The sequence below is a fragment of the Asterias amurensis genome, chromosome 15 (genome assembly GCF_032118995.1).
Source record: "Asterias amurensis chromosome 15, ASM3211899v1".
NCBI classification, from domain to species: Eukaryota; Metazoa; Echinodermata; class Asteroidea; order Forcipulatida; family Asteriidae; genus Asterias; species Asterias amurensis.
Window position 1 is genome coordinate 6367012 of NC_092662.1, and position 14355 is coordinate 6381366.

The window sequence follows — 14355 nt, forward strand, 5'->3', positions numbered from 1 at the left end:
AGCGGAGCACTTACTTGAGAAATTAGACTTGCACGATCATGGAAGTGTATCTGTTGGGCGCAATCGGTCAATCTGCGCGATCGGTCGATTGCGCTGCGCTATTGAAAGATCCAATTGGTCGTGCAGCAATCGGTCGATCGCGCAACAATCGGTCGATCGCGCATCAATCGGTCGATCGCGAAATGAACATCTTTGTGCGATTGAGCGATCGCGCTACGAGTATTTTTCCCCATTATCAGCCGATCGCGCAGGAAAGGCTTTGAGCGATCTACCGATCGTGCAGGAATGGGTTTGCGCGATCGACCGATCGTGCAGGAAAAGTTTTGCGCGATCAACCGATATTGCAGGAAAAGTTTTGCGCGATCTATCGATCAAGGAATGGTTTTGTGCGTTCGACTGATCGTGCAGGTAAACTATTCCTATGGGCGATTTCTCAAAGCAATAAAATTCATTGAAAAACAAATTTCCAGTATCACCATAGTGATTTATATTGTAACGTCACACTTTATTTCTTTGTGAATTCGGCCCCTGAACATCGACCGATCGCGCTAAACAATTCCTGCACAATCGGCCAATCGCGCAAAACCATTCCTGCACAATCGGCCGATCGCACAAAACCATTCCTGCACAATCGGCCAATCGCGCCGAGCCATTCCCGCACGATCGGTTGATCGCGCATGTTCGTTGCCGAATGTTGCACGATCGACTGATTGTTGCGCGATCGACCGATTGTTGCGCGATCGACCGATTGCTGCGCGACCAATAGATATTTCAATAGCGCAGCACATCGATCGATAGCGCAGCGCGATCGGTTGATCGCGCAGATTGACTGATAGCGCCCAACATATCCACTGTACACGTACACAGAGTGTCAATATGGCAATGATCCACCTGTACGGTATGTGTGTACATGAAGTAGCCATTTGCTATGGTTCAGAAATGATGTCAAAAAGAAGCTCAAAAATCTAATCCTTCCAGAATCACAGGGCATTAAGAATAATCGTTTCTGCTCTCAGAACATGAAGAAAGAAGATAATCACAAAGAGGAAGTTGCCACTGATGACAAAACACCAACAAAATGATATTTTTTGCAGACTGATGTAGAGGGTGCTACGTGTAGGTGCACACCTCAGTATATCGTAATGCGCACATATCCACCCTGCTGAGTGTTGAAGGCGCGTAGAAGAAACAAGTGCCATGATCGAAACTCCACAAACCTACACTCTACATGTCTACTGATCAGAAACATCAGAGCTTGAGTCCGGTGCTTTTTAACACTCGGCACCATGACATTTTTACTTACCATTCGGTTAATATCCCCGATACAAATCCACTTGGATCCCTCGGAATCAGTCACAGCCCACTTTGAATGGTCCATAGTCTGGGGGAAAACTTCTGACCCAAGTGTCATTTTACGGATGTTCGTGACATCATAAGACCCACTGCGACATGAGTCAATTTTTTTACCACGGCCACTTTGCCAAGTCTGGACTAAAAGGTTGCTATTGAAGTATGGGGCGAGCAAATCGGAATAGATGTCTGCAAAGAAACAGAGAAACAAAGTTTTTTGTGACTTCACGTGTTGCAATAAAAATTTCATGCATAAGCCTATGTATATAACACCCTAGCAGATCTTTGTCAATTGATTGGAGGATTGTCCGTCATGTGATAGCAAATGAAAGTACTATTGCACGCTACGTCTCTCACCATGCGTTTTTGTTCCATTCAGCGCGCATTTTTTGTTCCATCCAAAAAATACTATTGCACGGCCCTTAAAACATCAATGCGTGCGCATGTCTTTAGAAACGCAACAGAACATAGGCCTACTGCAAGGCACTTTTAATACTACATTACGCTTGTAATGTCACAAAGAAACGGGTGTAATGTCACAATTAGAAACTGTATGCCTACGTTTTATTTTTTTTTGAAAGTTGTATCCTCCAAATGGCAAAGATCTACTTGGATGTTATATTGTACACATAATGAATGTTTTTCAGTCATGCAATGGTGCAAATATTTTCATGGGTTAAAAGATGGAATTTTTTATTCAACTAGACCATTCCATCTTTCAACTCCCGCCTTGTTGAATAGAACATTCCATCTTTCAACTCATGAAAATATTTGCACCATTGCACTCCTAAACATTCATTATTTGTATAAGTTAACCCCACGTGAAAGTGTTTCAGTCAACCATAATACATAAACAGCAAGAGGTGTGTTATAATTTAGTTTACTGACCTTGACCATACTTTGAACATTTGGCAAAACTGATGAATGACTGTCCACCACTAGATGTAAGGGATTCACGTCTATACCAAGGTGCTGAAGTTACCTTCTTCCCTTGTGTAACCTTAACTAGGCTAGGGACATCCGTAGCAAGTTTGGGTGGAATGTAGAAGTCGTACACACTGGGGTTGATGTACATCAACTGTTTACCTAAAAGAGAGAAAAGTTTGGGGAAATTTGTAATACAAAAAATATCATGCAGTCATTTTTGTGTCAAACAATAGTATCCAAAATACATGTAGACTGTTCAAGTCGTGCCTGTAATAGACACCTTGCATAATGCGCAACGCCACTAGTACACTGAGATTGTGTGTCAGTTTTTACAAACCAAGAGCAGCTTTCGTCCAATGATCTGCCTCCTTCTGTCTAAGTGAGGGTGCTGTGTGACGTCATATGCAATGATAAAGATATTAATAACGCGCAAAACATCCTCCCAAGGGGTGCTCAAGGCGGTCACAAGAGGAAAAGAAAGGAGTGTCTATATACTTATTTAGGACTTGAGAATATTGTTTCCACAACAAGTTTTATAAAAATGGTCGGCTGCTTCGTAGTTTGATTTACCAATTTTCTCAAATTGATCGAAGTCGAATGTTACACACAGGAACGACTGTCCATTTCTTTTTGCATTGGCTGGCCAGTTGTAACTCTGTGATGATTTTCTAGGGAATTCGGGAGTACTGTGGATGAGCCAAAAGCCGCCGCTTGCATCAAATGCTAAAACACCTGATGGAAAGAAAGGTCAAATAAACATGGAGTTATATTTTCATAAAACATAAACAATTTCATATGAAATGCAGGAAATTAAACTTTGTATTAAACTTAGGTTTTGGAAGTTGCTAAAAGCCAGCTATTTTCAAAATAATGTACATAGTTCCACTAGGTTTTTAAAATGCGAATTACACAGCATTTGTCAGACAGAGGATATGAGCGAGTTTACCAAACTCCAGCAACCGAAGTACATTGTACCTTCCTCACATAACGCGTCAACCAAGTACAAGGCAAGTTCTAGCCACTTGACATCTGGCAATGTTAGACAGAGCTAAACATACTTTTTTAGACAGGGCATATAAACATACCCTTTTAGACAGAGCTAAACATACTTTTTTAGACAGGGCTAAACATACTTTTTTAGACAGAGCTGAACATACTTATTTTTAAACAGAACTAAACATAACTTTTGTTTACTTTAACCTTGGCTTCATCTTATAAATATAGTTAATTTTTGTGTCTAAAGTTTTTGTGATGTATTTTGTAACTTTTAGTGTATCTTTTTATAACGAATCCAACCATGCGTGGTTGCTATTAAAATGATCCTTACCTTACCTTACCTACATGTATGATGCTGATGATAATGATTTTATGTAGATGCTGAGTAACTTGATTTAGCAAGAGACGTGAAAAATGGCAAGAAATTTGAGATAAGTTATGGTCATGCACTGTTTACAAAACACGGGTTATTAACATAAAAAAACATGTTTACCTTTTGCGTGACCATGAGATTGTGAAGCTGATTTGCCCATGTCTCGTGGGAATGTATCATTGTACATCAAATAGCCAAAATCCTACGCCCAAAAAATACAAAGAAAATGGTCTGTTAACAGGTGTTTTCAGTCTAATTGGTATCAACACTGCAGCGATAACGAAAACGATAACAAAAGAGAATGCATTCTATTGGTTGAATTGCTCTACGCAGAATACGCACACGCTCATTCAACCAACAGAATGCGTCATGATCGTTATTGTTTTCGTAAACTACATGTAATGATACCCTCAATGGGAGAAGAAGCATCCAATCAGGGTATAATATTAATAGTATACAGTATGCTGGGATAGTTTTAAAACCTGTTCGCATTGGACTTAATTTGGGTAAACTAACCGAGCCAATTTTAAGTCCAATGCGAACAGCCCGGGTAGTTTTCCTGACAGATAACTTACCCGACCCGAATGGGATAGTTTAACCTATATCCGCCTAAGCATTTATTTACAAAACAGGCTATATTTGCCTAAGCGCCTGCACCTACACTTATTGTATATTCGTACTTTGGGAAACATTTATCAAAAAATAATTTAATCATTTACAGAATCAGTTTGTATTTTACCGTTGGAAAGAGGACGAAATTCTCTTTATTATGATGTCAAACTTGTCTTTGTTGATTACTGTCATAACGATTTACAGTTACAGGAAAAATTATGATAATGAGTTACTTGAAGGTCTGAAAAAATAAGAAGTTATTTCTTGGACAACAAAACATATTGAACATAAACCACTGAACAAATTTTAAAAAAGTAACATAGCCTGAAAGAGTTTTTCATTTGCTTCAAAATGATACATAACTTGTAGACATGTATCATTCTAACGTACAACAGTCAACAACGTAGCATTTTGTATTTTCATCTGACAATTTTCTCTGTCTAAGCGGCATAAGTTCCCATAAAAAGACGCACGGCATTTTGTACCTCTTCCTCTGAAAATTTATAGACTGCCAAAAACGTGATTTTCCAGCCAAAACATTGGTCAAAATCGTCATGAAACGCAACGAAACGTGCGTGTGGCTATACTGTGTATTGAAGCAAAGGATTGTGTGATACATTTCTGGTCTATGACGGCCAAAGGGGTTAAACTATGAAGAACAAAAAAGGCAACAAATCTTCTACGGAAAACTCTGTATGTGGCATTTGTATTGTTTTTTCCACGTACAGATTTTGACGTAGGTCGGCGGATATGGGTTAAGTGACACTGCGCGTGATTGGTATTCTGAAAGTAGACTTCGAATCACTCATCCTTTACATTCCTCCTTGTAGGTGGACTGACCATGTCCCTGGAAGCCACTTTCTCCAATTGATTAGGCTAACTCCTTCAATACTGTACATTCTGTGCTTACTTAAGTTACACGTAATAGTAACAGCTTTATTTTCTGTCTTACACCTGTTAGTTTTGTCCTGTATTCATAAATACCTCAGACAGTTTCACTATTCCTATTGGTGGAGAGCGCATCACGTGGGGGTGTTCAAACTATTGATAATGACCAGTGTTTATAACTGGTTGTGAGCGGATACTCCGCGCTAGTCTTGGTGCAAGACGTTTCTTGTTACAGGCGATGCGGGCGCTGTTGGTAAGTTGGCCGCGCTGTGTGTGAAAGAAAAATGAGAACGTGTTGCACCAAGACTATACATGCATGCGAGACTACACTTTTGGTGGTGCAAAATGATGTGCTCATGAAAATGATGTGCTTATGGCCATGGATTGGCAGGAGGTAGTTGCTTTGATACTTTTAGACATGTCTGCTGCATTTGACACAGTAAATCATACCGTCTTGCTTCAACGAATGTCAGACAGACTTGAAATAACATCAAGCGCACTAAAATGGTTTCATTCCTATATTTTACCTTGCTGATAGGATGCAGCAAATACGTGTAAATGACTCGCTGTCGTCGCCATTCCCCCTCTCCTGTGGTGTTCTACAAGGTTCCGTGCAGGGCCCCTTTTTGTTTACCATCTACACCTCGACATTGGGAGAATTGGTAACGCAATATAGACTTATAATATGTTACCACTTGTGCACGGAAGATACCCAGCTTTCTGTCATTCAAACCTTCATCTAATTCGACCGTTCCCTGTTTGAACAGAATTGTAGAGTGTGTTGCGAAGATTCAAGAGTAGATGGTGCTTAACAGACTCAAGCTCAACAGTAATACTGAATTTTTGCTTATTGGCACCCACCAACAACGTGCCAAGATTCAACAACCAAGCATCGTTTACCCAACTGTACTATCCTGCCCAAGGACCATGTTCGCAACCTCGGTATCATCTTCGACTCATCACTGGGTTAAAGGCAAGGGACACTATTGGTAATTACTCAAAAAATTGATAAGCATTAAACCTTACTTGGTGACGAGTAATGGGGAGGGGTTGATGGTATAAAACATTGTGAGAAACGGCTCCCTCTGAAGTGACGTAGTTTTCGAGAAAGAAGTAAATTTCCACGAATTTGATTTCGAGAACTCAAGTTAAGATTTTGAGGTCTTGAAATCAAGCATCTGAAAGCACACAACTTCGTGTTTTTTTCTTTCATAGTTATCTCGCAACTCCGACGACCAATCGAGCTCAAATTTTCACAGGTTTGTTATTTTATGCATATGTTGAGATACACCAAGCGAAAACACTGGTCTTTGACAATTACCAATAGTGTCCATTGTCTTTAAGTCTCACATCACCTCTGTTTACAAGGCTGCGTATCATCAACTGTACAACATAAGACTCAGCAGAAAGCACCTCACTGATGAAGCAGCAGCAACTGCAATTCATGCTTTCGTCACCTGATGCTTGGACTCATTTGACTCCCATAAATGGCCGACCGTGTTAGTCGACGAGGTAAAAGGAAAACCGTGCAATTTCAAGGCATGTTTGTGTGGATCATTGTTTACTTTTACAACATCTTTCTAACCATGAATTTTATAACAAACAGTTACAATCGCTTTTCAAAGACCAACTCGACCGATCCAGGGCAACATGTTCTTTTAAACTCCCCCACGTTACGCGCTCTCCATCAATAGGAATAGCGAAACTGTCTGATTTATTTATGAATGTATGCTTTAAAAGGTAACTTTAAAACAATGTACTGAATTGTAGATGAAACTTATGAAAGATTGACTTCTTACCTTACTGTCTATGCTGTCACGGTTCTTGTATATCTGGTTTAAGGTGTGTGTAATGGCATTATTGGTGGCATTCAATGAAGTCTTAGATAGTTCTGGTTTAGTCTGACGGGGATCCATGTATATATACCAACAGCCCTCCTGTACATGCTTTGGGGTTCTACGTGTAGTTTTGTGGGCTGGAAGTTTATACACAAAAATCCTAGAAAGGAAATTATAAACAAAGTATTATACCAGCAATTAATTTGGTATTTTTTCTTTCATTATTATCTCGCAACTTCAATGACCAGTTGAGTTCAAATGTTCACAGGTTTGTTATTTTGTGCATATGTTGAGATACACAAAGGTGAGAAGACTGGTCTTTGACAATTACCAAAGGTGTCCAGTGTCTTTAAAGTACTCATGCAAGGTGGATATTGTTGTAACATGAGAGATGTGCAGTTTCACCCAAACCAGGTCTCGAGTTTCATCTTGGAGACATGCCAAGGTCTTTTCATTTTGCCAAGGGCACTTCCATTGGAAAATCTGTTGATGGGGCACCAAGGCCAAGACCAGAGCAACAGAGGCCATGGCCCCTTTGTCCTTTATACATTCCAGGACTACAAGAGATTTTTTGGTAAGTTTCGTTGGCTCTGCAAATTACCACAGAAACATCTACTGCTGCTTCAATCTAGTTTTGATGAATGATCATTGTAACTAGATTTAAAGATGTTTGTCAAACTAAAATAGATCCAAATATTAACATCGATTTACTGAAGCATAAAAACAAATCTTTTTCAGCATGTCAAACTGGTTCTGTTTAACCCATGAGTGAATGTGAAAACTAAAACACCAGTAAAGTTATGCAAACTGTTCACACCCAACAGGTTTTGGATTATTCTGTCGCATAGAGATGCTGCACAAATATTGTGTCAAACATGAAAAATCTGAGACCGATCAAGTACGCACAAGATAAGGTTCAGGTTCAGGTTCAGGTTTATTTCCATACCATTTATACATGTACAATGTAACATTGTAATGGACAACTAATTATAGAACTTAATACATGTAATAACAGTATGGGGAGGTCGCACACAGGAAGCCTAGGCTTGTACATGGTCTGGCCTCTTCAAAAAGAATACATATAATTATGAAGTTTATGAGTTTTGAAAACAGATAAAAAAGCAATATTAGTTATCTCTTTCTTTCTAGAAGGAGACTCTGAACCATTTTATTTCCTGGCAGCACCAGTTGCCACTGAAAGTCTACATGGTTTCCCTCTCTGTTTTCCGGTTTATTTACATGTAGACCACTATCGTCGTAAATTATTTTTGCTCTGTCATTGTTGCCACATGGTGTACACAAAATCAAAACGAGTACGTCTTTAGTTTTTGAACCAATTAAACTAAATTCAGCCTATGATTGGTGCGATGGTCTCATTTCACATAGTATTAGTATACCCCCAGAGCAACATGTTTTTACTTCCTTTTCATCTTGGCTGATGATCTCAAAACGAGACTTGAAAATACACACAAGTATAACCTACAACTATCAAGTAGGTCTATGCCATTCACTGCAAAGCAATTAAGTAAGTTGGTGAGATGTTGAAGTTTCAACAAAATACTTTAAATTTACCCAACATCACAGAAACAAGATATCAGTGTGTCTGACAGTGAGTTATGATTTATTTAGGGAATAACAGTGCAAGGACCCGGTCTTCACTGCGTGGTAATGACCGGCTTGGTGGCTGGCGTTGTTAACGGACCGAGCCGGAGGCGAGGTCCGTTAACAGCGCCAGCCACCAACCAAGGTCATTTCCACGCAGTTAAGACCGGGTACAAACACTGTTATTCCCATTAATAAATACCTTTTTTAGCGAATTAAACGGCTAAAATTGCCCAAAGTTTGTGACTTTTCTCTCGGCGGTACTTCCAGACATGTTCAGGGGCCATATTTGTGCTTTTGATGGTTCACATCTCTTTCGTGCGTCAATCACATTACTGATCTTTGAGACCAGTGACTCTTTTAAATAAAGTTGAGTTCAGCGCCTTCACTGGGGTCGAAGGAGGCAAATGATTGGACGATAGCTGTTCTTTGTGCATTAAACGCGCGCATGAGCTCAGCGTCAGTTTATACGTGCACACCTGTTACACGCGCGCACTCAAAAATTTTCAGCAATGAAACTAACATGGATATTAATAAGCATGCGATACAGTGCAACGCGCAAGGTTTACACAATGTATGCTGATTTAGGGGCCACTTATTTGCTATTTTCCAAAGCTGGTCTTTATACCACCGTTAACACTCACACACGTGACCGGGTTTTGACCAATCAGAGACTTGAAACCGTCCAAGGTATTTATTAATCATACTTCATGGTTGACATCACCAGATTGCCTCTGCTAGGTATGATAACTTCAAAACCTCTCTAAAGACTCTGAACACCATAGCTTTCAAATTCAATGAAGTACAGCGAATAGAAAATGGTCATTTTTCAACTTTAAAAATCTATAATTTTGTCATTCAATACCTGATGACATCATCATGACGACATAAATGTTTCAAGAGCTGTCTGCATTTTGAGACTCAATTGTCTGATGAATTTCAAGGTTCAATTATTCAGTTTCAATCTGGACTGTCATGGCCGAGCGGATAAGAACACCAAACTCAAGCTCTGGTGTTACTGTTCAGCAGTCCCGGTTCGAGTCCCGGTTGTGACACTTGTGTCCCGGTCGTGACACTTGTGTCCCTGAGCAAGACACTTTTACTATAATTTCTTCTCTCCACCCAGGGGTAAAATGGGTACCTGTGAGAGCAGAGATGGTTCTTGTGATTGATTTAGCTTAGTAGCACATATTTGTTGCAAAGGCTGTATACTCCCCAGGGAGCTGAGATGGTTTAAGGAATGAAATATATGGCCCAGTGATCAGGGGTTACAAAGTTGGAAGCTCTTTTAGATATGCCCTTCGGGTGTGAAAAGCGCTATTTTGAAACTGGTTGTTATTATTATTATTAGTTATGTTGCTGAGAAGAATTCCACAGAAGAAGATGGAGAAGAACAAAAAACCAAAACTATTCCTCTCTCAAGGGAGGGGGGTCGAGATTGTAACTTTCCTCTCGATGGACATCATCAATGGGAAGACACTTGCATCCGTCGCTTCATGAACCAAGAGACATGAATTGGCTGTTCAGTCGATAATTTTCTCACGGATTGACTACGGAAGTGCATTGCTGTATGGTACCAATGAAGGTGACTTAAATCATCTGCAAAGGCTACAAAATAGGGCTGCCAGACTAATCTTTCTTGTTGCTCGCGACCATCCATGTGCGCCATTGTTACGTCGCCTTCATTGGCTACCAATTCGAGCCCGGATTAATTTTAAACTTCTCGTCATTGTTTTCAAATGCATCCACTCTATAGCACCTTCGTATCTTCAAGAACTCATTTTTTTCAACTCATCCGCCTATGCCACCCGCTCATCGTACAACAAAACACTTCTTTACATCACCAAAACTAAATCACGCGCAGGAGATCATGCCTTTCAAGCTGCTGCTCCCCGGCTCTGGAATTCCCTTCCCCGTAACATCCGGCAAGCCAACACACTTGAACAGTTCAAAAATATGCTCAAAACTCATTTATTTGTTTAATCCGGCCATTTTGTTTTTGCTTGTACTGTTTTTTGTATCTTTATCATTGCATTGTTTGTTTGTGTGTAAATTGTAAAGCGCTCTGATCTATGTGGGGCGCTATATAAATGCTTACATTATTATTATTGTAAGAGCGTTACGATCATCATAGTTGCATAAATCCTAGTATGCATTTCAACTATTGGTAGAGTTGCAGTTTGTATATTTCCTCCTTTCGCACTGGATTTATATAAAAGGGACCATCCAAAATGCTCAACATTATCTAGGTCCAGAGAGTAACTAGCTGTGAAGACCCCCTCCCTCCCACTAAAGAAGTACTTTTCAAAATTGTTCTTTAAAAATTGATGCACATTATTTAGATATCACATTTTACACACCTTTTATTAGAGTCATACAAGGTGTCCACAACCACCCCCCCCCAGCCATACTTTTGTTTGACCATAAATATCATGTTGAGATCTGTTGAAGGCCCCAAAATGGTTGGAACCAGGGCCCAATAGACTGTGCAAGTCTTGCGAGCACCGGAGCGAGAAAACACTACAAACGAAAAACTTGTTTTTTTATCAAATCAAATCTTTGCTGTGAATTATTTTAAATACCGAATTTGAACTACAAAAATACTCATTAGATCTTGTTTAATTTAGTTTTAGCTTGTTAATGCAACAATTGGTTATAGTTTTTGTATAGACAAAAGGAAAATTCTTGGACAAGGATGTTTATTTGATCTTAAATTTTTTGAAACCCCTGTTGCAAATCTACGCCCAATTGTGAAATTATCAAAAGCTGGATTTTACGCAGACGCACAATGTTCGCGAGGGCATTCGATTAATGCGTGACGCAGTTTAAAGAGGAAGCTGACGTTTAAATGACCAATGAAAAGGCTGTTCACCACGCGCGAACAAAACAAGCGTCTGCGTAAGTTTCGTGATCAGAGATGGGCAAAAATTCTCACATTTTTTCAAGTAGCTTACATGTAACCTTAGGTCAAGTTTTCATATAGGTTTTTCTTCGTTATTTTGTTAAATTTATTTGTACTTTTATATATATGTTGTTAATTAGTATTACATTTTCAACAATATGTAATTATTATGGTCATCAGTTACGTTAAACTAAAATAATGGACGAAACAAAATCTCCCCAACGTAAAACTCCATAAGGTTGGGACCACAATGGTCCCCGAAGTTCAAATATGCGCGAGACTTGCACAGTCTATTTTATAGAGCTGCTTGTAAGCACAAAAGGTTGCTCAGCACACCAACATTATGCTTATCAGAATAAGGTTACCAGCCAAAGAACCATGTCACATGTACCATTTGTGACTGGTTTCCTGCTATTTTTTGCTTACAATGTAGCTTACAAATGTCAAGCAGTATTTTCTGCTGCAGCAGATGAAATTGGGTCCAGATGTTGCATAAATAAAGTCAAAGCTAATACATAGAAAAATAAACCCAGTGTTTTGCCTAAAGTAAAGTGAGAGAGTATAGATGAAAAATTTTCCTTACCAATCCACAGGCTTTCCTTCTTCGTCACGACTCGTGATCCTCGCATCACCCTGCATCACAACAGCAGCAGCCATGTAGACTAATGCACTATTACTGGAGACAAGCAGCCAAAACACCCATGTCACAATAAAACTGTATGCAAAAAGACACGCAACTTTGTTTTACCGGTACACACCTCAAAACCCTAACCACCCAGACCCTGCCAATATGAAACAGATGGTTTTGTTGGGATTTGGATGGTTTAGTACTGTCATGGAGCTATGGCTCAATGTGTGTGGAAGCTGGCTTTGCTGTTGGACAGTAGAGTAGTAATTTATAATAATACTTATAACTTGACACTCACAAGCTCCTCCAACGAGTTGAATCACAGAAGGCGTAGCTTTCACCAGTCTTGACTATTTGTGTCCCATCGAAAATTTCCAGCCCGTAGATAAAGGATTTGTGGTGTTTCCTGGAAAGTACTAAAACTAACTGCGCCACACACTAGGGTCAACGGACTTACACACAGAAAATGAATGACAGCGTGCGTTGTACACACTTAACCCAGACCTGTGGGGTCATGCTATTGTTAGTTCGCTCAATAATAATATTATTAATATTTTGCACGAATGGCGCGATGAGTACAACATGGTACAACTATTCACCCATTGTTCAAACGGGTGAAATTTGTCACAATAGACAGCCTGATAATAGAGTTAAGGAATAAAGTAAATTACGTAAATGATGAAAACAGGTTAGAGCTACGCATATTACAAAATTATTGTAACGCCCAAACTCAGGGATATTTGTTTCTGTCAATTGAGGGCGCTGTTGGAGTCGAGTGTTTGCTATGAGGTTCTGAAAGTTATGGTTAAGTTCCACGATTCTTCCCAAGTAAAAGCCTATTTTTCTTCGCCCAAAGATTAGATTCCTGCCAAGGTTTATTAAAGGCAGTGGACACTATTGGTAATTACTCAAAATAATTATCAGCATGAAACCTTTCTTGGTGACGAGTAATGGGGAGAGGTTGATGGTATAAAACATTATGAGAAATGGCACCCTCTGAAGTGCCATAGTTTTCGAGAAAAAAGAAATTTTCCATGAATTTGATTTTGAGACCTCAGATTTAGAACTTGAGGTCTCGAAATCAACCATCTAAATGCACACAACTTCGTGTGACAAGGGTGTTTTTTCTTTCATTATTATCTCGCAAGTTTGATGACCGATTGAGCTCAAACTTTCACAGGTTTGTTATTTTATGCATATGTTGAGATAAACCAACTGTGAAGGCTAGGCTTTGACAATTACCAATAGTGTCCCCTGCCTTTAAACGGTTGTGCATCGATTGCCACTAAATTATAGAGCTGATTGAGTGATTGTGTATATTTGGGTACAGATTTGAAGCCTTAAAGGCACCTGGAAATAGGATTTTTTTTCTTTTAAACATAAGAGTATATGTTTATTAACAATAAAACAATTTTTTGAGTAATTTTTTGTCACGATTTATATGTTAAAAAAATTAAATAAGTGCTTGGGGGGGTTGACTCCGCCTACCCCTTTTGTGACGTAGGAAAAGGAAGACTTTGCCTCGATCAAACATAGACCCCCCTCGATGCGTAGATAAACAAACGTGCAAAAGTACATGTAATTCTAAGACGTGAGTTTGTACGCTGCGAAAAAGTTTTTATTTCTGGCATTTTTCCGGCAATGCCGACCAGGTGTATTGCTGCTGGATGCAGCAAAACAACTAAGATGGGGTCAGTCTTCATCTGTTTCCTGCAGATCCCAAGTATAGGCGGTTGTGGGCTGCGAAAGTCAGATTAACTAGAGCAAAGTGGTCCGGTCCGACGACTTTTTCAGCGCTAGATGCAACGAACACTTTGAGCCGTCGTGCTTCGAATCCGGGATACACCACTCATTTGACATGACAGGAAGAGCCATTCTTAAACACGACGCCGTCCCAACAATTTTTCCAGCTAGTGGGAAGTCGAAAAAGGTATCTGAAAGACGTGACAAACCCAGAGGAGCATTTGCTAAACGTGAAAAAATTTCGGGTAAGTTTGAGATTTGAGGGTATGTTTTTAGCTTTTGCCAAGTGACACGATTTTTTGTTGGTACCGCATGCGATTCACCGTGCGTGCAAGTCCTATGTGACCGTCCGCACATTATACAGCAGCCATAGTGCGTGCGTGCAGTCTGCTCCGTCGCCTAATTTCTATAATAATATGTAGGCAGACCCACATCTTACAACCCATTTGGTCACTAAAAAGTCGCATAGTTAAATAAAAATAGCAGCAATAGCTTT

The 14355-nt window shown here is 39.7% G+C and overlaps 1 protein-coding gene across 2 annotated transcripts in view; it reads right to left on the reverse strand.

The window, feature by feature from the left end:
* Window positions 1–12789, reverse strand: part of LOC139948341 (plancitoxin-1-like) — a 27507-nt gene extending 14718 nt beyond the window's left edge. Inside the window, exons 1-7 of one of the 2 annotated variants that reach the window (XM_071946478.1) lie at window positions 12415–12789; window positions 12072–12203; window positions 6946–7144; window positions 3767–3848; window positions 2848–3009; window positions 2239–2436; window positions 1304–1539 (exon numbers count right to left, since the gene is read on the reverse strand). In XM_071946478.1, coding sequence (XP_071802579.1) covers window positions 1304–1539; window positions 2239–2436; window positions 2848–3009; window positions 3767–3848; window positions 6946–7144; window positions 12072–12145 — 951 coding nt within the window. In that variant the 5' untranslated portion in view covers window positions 12146–12203; window positions 12415–12789. Of the gene's footprint in view, window positions 1–1303; window positions 1540–2238; window positions 2437–2847; window positions 3010–3766; window positions 3849–6945; window positions 7145–12071 lie in introns of both variants that reach the window. The other variant, XM_071946479.1, reaches the window with a different exon arrangement.
* Window positions 12790–14355: the final 1566 nt, after the last annotated feature.